The sequence below is a fragment of the Microcaecilia unicolor genome, chromosome 4 (assembly GCF_901765095.1).
Source record: "Microcaecilia unicolor chromosome 4, aMicUni1.1, whole genome shotgun sequence".
Classification (NCBI taxonomy): domain Eukaryota; kingdom Metazoa; phylum Chordata; class Amphibia; order Gymnophiona; family Siphonopidae; genus Microcaecilia; species Microcaecilia unicolor.
In genome coordinates, this window is record NC_044034.1 from 256,115,204 (window position 1) to 256,121,851 (window position 6,648).

At 43.0% G+C, this 6,648-nt stretch overlaps 1 protein-coding gene across 1 annotated transcript in view; it reads left to right on the top strand.

The window, feature by feature from the left end:
• Positions 1-5,946, top strand: part of LOC115469123 (sodium/hydrogen exchanger 2-like) — a 138,665-nt gene extending 132,719 nt beyond the window's left edge. The window contains exons 11-12 of the mRNA XM_030201451.1: positions 890-980; positions 4,656-5,946. Of these exons, the coding sequence (XP_030057311.1) occupies positions 890-980; positions 4,656-5,035 (471 nt within the window). The 3' untranslated portion in view covers positions 5,036-5,946. The remainder of the gene's footprint in view (positions 1-889; positions 981-4,655) is intronic.
• Positions 5,947-6,648: the final 702 nt, after the last annotated feature.

The window sequence follows — 6,648 nt, forward strand, 5'->3', positions numbered from 1 at the left end:
GTTAATTTATTTTATGGATGTTATATCGTAACCCGCTTAGGTTTTGCAGATAATGCAGGATATAAATGTGTCAGGGTACATAAGTACATAAGTAATGCCATACTGGGAAAAGACCAAGGGTCCATCGAGCCCAGCATCCTGTCCACGACAGCGGCCAATCCAGGCCAAGGGCACCTGGCAAGCTATTCCAGGGGGATATATGGTGCCTTGAGGGTTCTGGGAGTCTCTTCTGAGGTGATACCTTGTGTGTGTTTGTTTGTTTGTTTGTTTGTGGGGGGGGGGGGTCCACATTCTATTTAACTCAACACCTGTCCCTTTAAGGTGTCTTAGGAGAAGAATTATATAGTTTACAGCGGAGGAGTAGCCTATTGGTTAGAGAAGCAGGCTGGGAAGCCAAGGTTCAAAATCATTGTCACTTCTTCTGATCTTGGGCAAGTCACCTAACCTTCCACTGGCTCAGGTAGAAAGCTTAGACCAGTGGTTCCCAAACCTTTTCAGTTCACGGCACCCTTTGTGTCTGAGCAACTTTTTGTGCCCCCCCCCCCCCCCCCCAGCCAGTGTTGGGCTTACCGCCATTTTGTAAAAGAACCCCTTAGTTTTACTATGGCCTGATAAATATTTATTTGTAGTTGTCTTTCTGACATTTTCTTTGGGTTGTAATGCCTCACTATTCAATTATATCTATCTATCTATCTATCTATCTATCTATCTATCTATCTATCTATCTATCTATCTATCTATCTATCTATATCTTAGGGAGAGGGAGATAGTGATAGTTAAGTATATGAATATTTGAAAAATAATTTTAAAAAAGTTAAAAATATGAATTATGTACAACATGACTAGCCTCTTTCTTTCTGATACAATACACTTCTCTTTTCTTATACAGGCTGCTGCTCACAAATCACGATATATGTCATTGCCTGGACACACTAAGTTCTCTGATGGACAAGATGGAAAAAGGACACCATCTTTTACAGGCAAGGTCTTAATTTAGAATGAATTAGATTGATGTGCAAATTCAAATGTTTTATATTTTCAACTGTTTGGGGATAACCATAATAAAGTAGAAATAAAACAAAACATAGAAAAGAAAATAAGATGATACATTTTTTATTTTCATGTCTATTTTATTACCTAAAATGACTACCACACCATTTTACTCAGGATAACTGTATAAAGTTATTTTTATGTGTATTCATGGCCTTTTATAAAACACCAACTGAAGGAAAATTATGCTTGATGACATGTTGACTTCAGCAGTGGGTGTGTATAGGGGCGGAGTCTGGGATCCTTCCAGGTGTTTGTGACCTGGATTGGCCTAATCGTTAGTATAGCAGGCTTTGATCCTGGCAACCTGGGTTTGATCCCCACTGCAGCTTCTTGTGACCTTGGGCAACAGGAAGGGAGGAGTAGCCTAGTGGTTAGAGCACCAGTCTTGACATCCAGAGGTTCAAATCCCACTGCTGCTCCTTGTGATCTTGGGCAAGTCAGATGGTCTCTCACCGTGACATCAGAAACATTCTCTCTGTTTGTAAGTACCAGGTCCAGAATAGCTCCATCCTGCGTTGGTTCAGTTGCCCACTGCTCATATAATTCTCCCTGTATAGAATCCAAGGGTTCTTGGACAGTTCCCACCCACCAATTCCCATCTAGACAATTGCCACTGAACCAGTTCCCACCACACCAGGGAGGACAATTCCCACCTATAATCCAAAAACACACAAGGCAAGGCAAGTAATAATCTCCCTCCCTTTTCTATTCCAGATCATTTTGAGGGGCCAGTGCTCCCTCACCCCCCCCCCCCATAACATTCCAGACATGCAATTCATGTATGGGGGCAATGCCCAATGCCCCCCTACACCACCCCCCAAACTAGGTTTCAACCTAATTCAGGTTTAATTTGGGATCTAAATATCATTCATACATACATACATTCATACATACATAAATACAAACTGCAGTTCATGTGGGGGAGGGCAGTGCCCCTCACACACCCCCAAACTAGGTTTTAACCCAATTCAGTCCCTCAAAATCACCTACGTAAAGATATAATCAGATGGCATCGGTCCAAAGGACAGCTACAAAATTGATAAGCGGTCTTGGACATAAAACATATAGGGACAGGCTTATGAACCTCAACATGTATACGACAGAAGAGAGAATGGAGAGAGGTGATATGATAGAGACGTTTAAATATCTCAGGGGCATTAATGTACAGGAAGTGAGCCTTTTTCAAATGAAGGAAAACTCTGGAATGATGGGGCATACAATAAAGTTAAGAGAAAATAGGCTTAGAAGGAATAAGAAAGAATTCATTCATGGAAAGGGAGGTAGAAGAGTGGAATGGCCTCCTGGTGCAAGTCATGAGGATGAGGACTGTGTCAGAATTTAAGAAAGCATAGGCCAAGCAAGTAGGATCCCTTAGGAAAAGGAAGAGTTAGTGGTTATGGATGCTGGACTGACTGGATGGGCCATTTCACCTTTATCTGCCATCATGTTTCTATGTTTCTAACAGGCTCATTTTTGAAAGAGATGGACGTCCAAAAATCAACATAAATCGGCACTTGGACGTCCATCTCAGAGAGATGTCCAAGTCGATATAATAGAAACATGATTTTGGACGTCTTTGTCAGAAGTCCGTTGCAAGGACGTCCAAATCTCAAGGGGGCATATCGGAGGCATGTTCGAGGTGGGACTTGGGCGTTCCTAAGACTTGGATGTCTTTGAGCCATAATGGAACAAAGCAAAGTCATCCAGCACTAAAACTTGCACGTTTTCACCCAGACCTGTTTTTATCACAAATAAGGCACAAAAAGGTGCCCGAAATGACCAGATGACCACTGGAGTGAATCGGGGATGACTTCCAGTTACTCCCCCAGTGGTAACTAACCCCCTCCCACCCCCCAAAATACATGATTAAAAATATTACTTGCCTGCCTCTATGCTGGCCTCAGATGTCATACTCAGGTCCATGACAGCGCATGCAGGTCCCTGGAGTAATTTAGTAGTAGGTGCAGTGCACTTCAGACAGGTGGACCCAGACCCATACCCCCCCCCCCCCCACCTGTTACATTTATGGAGGAAACAGTGAGCCCTCCAAAACTCACCAGAAACCCTCTGTACCCACATATAGGTGCCCCCTTCACCTGTAAGGGCTAGGGTAGTGGTGTACAGTTGGGGGTAGTGGGTTTTTTTTTTTTTTGGGGGGGGGGGGTTGGAAGGCTCAACACACAAGATAAGGGAGCTGTGTACCTGGGAGCATTTTATGAAGTCCACTGCAGTGCCCCCTTGGGTGCCCGATTGCTGTCCTGGCATGTCAGGGGGACCAGTGTACTACAAATGCTGGCTCCTCCCTCGTCCAAATTGCTTGAATTTGGACGTTTTAGACTTGGAGATTTTTGGTTTCGAAAATGGCTGAAAATCAAAGACGTCCAAATCCAAGGACGTCCATGGTATTTTTGAACACAAAGATGGACATCCATCTTTTTTCAAAAATGGCATGCCTGCCTCCGAATTTGGACATTTTACAAAGACGTCCAAATTCCAACTTAGATGGGGTTTTTTGAAAATGCCGATCCAAGTCACCTAACCCTCCATTGCCTCAGGTAAAAAATTAGCTTGCAAGCCTTCCAGGGACAGACAAATACCAAAAAAAGACATCTTACCATGTGACTATGCAGGGGAGAGAACTTATCACCACCCATTGAGGTGGCAGGTAAGGGCTCCCGCACTACCCGGCAGTAACCGGTTAGCGCGAGGTGCTCCCCGATTACCACTGGGTAACCCCCTGCGGAAATATTTTTTTCAATATTTGCACTAGTGCCGAAAATGCCATGTGTTGACGGTGGAACTACTGCCAGCAACTGCGCTGGGCTGGCGGTAGCTCCAGATTGGCACCCGGTAAGTCCATGGTGGGCTTACCACCACTTAGTAAAAGAACCCCTTTATTAATAAAAAAAGAAACACAGAAAAGTCTTAGGCTCAGACTAGGAGCATATTCTTATGAACCGCAAATTGTGGATAATCTTGCAAAAGTGTCATTGAGGTTAAGTAAAAAGGTGTTCTTTTGGTCACTAACCCTAGATTATTTATACTTTTTAAAATTCTAGGTAGCTGAGGATGACTTTTGGCTGTTGCCTGTAGTTCTATCATCATGAAATTTGGCTACACATTTATTTACATACTTGCAAATATTGGCAATATTGCACTATTTTTGTGAAAAACAAAAGTTGGTATCTAATAATACTTTATTTAGAGGGTAGTGCATTTGATTTACTGCCTTTCTGTGGTACAAACAAAGCAGTTTAAATATATTACGTACAGGTACATTTTCTGTCCGCAGTGGGCTCACAATCTTAACTTTTGTACCTGGGGCAATGGAGGATTATGTGAACTGCCCAAGGTCACAAGGAGCAGCAGTGGAAATCAAATTCAGTTCCCCTTGTTCTCAACCCACTTCCCTAACATTTAGGTTACTCCTCTACTCTGCTTTATTTGATAGGTTAAAAGGACAAGCAACTTTACAAATTAGCAATTCCTCAGATGATTATTGCTACTGATGTCCTAATATACCATGTTACTCATTTTTCAGGCTACTGTTGTATTGTCATTGTTCGAATAACATAACTTAGTTTTTGTTTCTTTGACCATAGTGGGTGACGATGACTCGGAGTTGGATTTCCCAACCACTGTACTTAATTTAAGACCAAGAGCAGGAGCAATTTTGAGAGAATGGGAAGAACAACCACAGCCATATGACATGAAATGGAGAAATGAACTTGAGGAGGACAGTGAAGATAAGGGATTAGCAAAGCCCACCATTCAACGCTATGCAATGAATCAAAACGAAACAACTGTTGGGTTCAGGCCATCACTGCTACCAAAACCAAAGTTTGGGACGTTAACAGAAGAAAATTTGCCTGACATGCCCTATGAACCCATGCCACCACCACGAGTTAGGAGAAGCTCGGAAGTTGGGACTCAAAAATATATGCATAGATCAGACAAGGTCCATCGTAGATCACCGGAGTAGCCGAATTCTTGATGGTTAGCATGCTGTGGTTTATTTTACTAAAATGTTTCACACTAAGTTTGAAAATCAGTAGAGAAAAAAATCTGTTTGAAAACCGTTAGGCATATAACACTCATAAAATGCTATTATCACATGGAAGAATTTTGATTGGAGACCAAGAAAGGGAGGCAATTGTTACTGAAATATGTTATAGGCATAATCAACCCCATTTTAGGAAGAACACATAAGTCGAAATGAGACGTCCAGGTCAGGACCTCTTAAGTTTCACCAGTATTTCAGAACAGAATCTGCCAATGTAGAACCTGTTCTAAATAAAGTAGAAATGGACATTTATGTGCCAGGTACGTGCAGCACCAGCATTAATTTTACAACAATAAATGGCAAAAATATTAATGGGTTGAAAACCGGCACATACATGTTTATTTTTGCCACTTTAGTAATACAAACATATATTTTCCTGACATTGTTACAGTGACCAATATCACTTGCTAATTTGGCTTTGGAGGGGGCAAAAAACACTAAGGGCCCTGTTTACTAAGTCATGCTGTAGGCGAGGTAGTGTATTTAGTACACGCTGATGCTAGAGGCAGCCATATATTCCTGTGGGTGTCTCAAGCGTTAGCACGCACTAAAAACGCTAGTGCACCTTAGTAAACAGGGTCCTAAGGGATTAAGGGGCAATCTCTCCTAATCCTTCCAGTGCAGTGGTGCACAATTTAAGCAGTTTACCAAAAGCACAACATGCTTGGTAGCAGGTGTAAATCCTGATGTTCTATTAGGGCATTGATGTTTATTCGCCTTCTGAAATGGGGGATAAATGTGTTTCTTCTAGGCATAGCCTAGTCCTTCCTGAAATATGCCCAGACTATGCCCCCCCCCCCCCCACTTGCTATTTGCATGCACTTGGGTTTTTGACCTGCATATCCTGGCTTTGTAAAATGGGAACTTAGATGTTTATGCAAGATAAATGTTTATGTCTATGTTTATGTCTATGTTTTGGAGGCCGTATCTTGCTAAGGATGTAAAAAGAATCGAAGCGGTGCAAAGAAAAGCTATGAGAATGGTATGGGATTTGCGTAACAAGACGTATGAGGAGAGACTTGCTGAGCTGAACATGTATACCCTGGAGGAAAGGAAAAACAGGGGTGATATGATACAGACGTTCAAATATTTGAAAGGTATTAATCCGCAAACGAACCTTTTCCGGAGATACGAAGGTGGTAGAACGAGAGGACATGAAATGAGATTGAAGGGGGGCAGACTCAAGAAAAATGTCAGGAAGTATTTCTTCACGGAGAGAGTGGTGGATGCTTGGAATGCCCTCCCGCGGGAGGTGGTGGAGAGGAAAACGGTAACGGAATTCAAACATGCGTGGGATAAACATAAAGGAATCCTGTTCAAAAGGAAAGGATCCTCAGGAGCTTAACCGAGATTGGATAGCAGAGCCGGTAGTGGGAGGCGGGGCTGGAGGTTGGGAGGCGGGGATAGTGCGGGGCAGACTTATACGGTCTGTGCCAGAGCCAGTGGTGGGAGGCGGGACTGGAGGTTGGGAGGCAGGGATAGCGCTGGGCAGACTTATACGGTCTGTGCCAGAGCCGGTGGTGGGAGGCAGG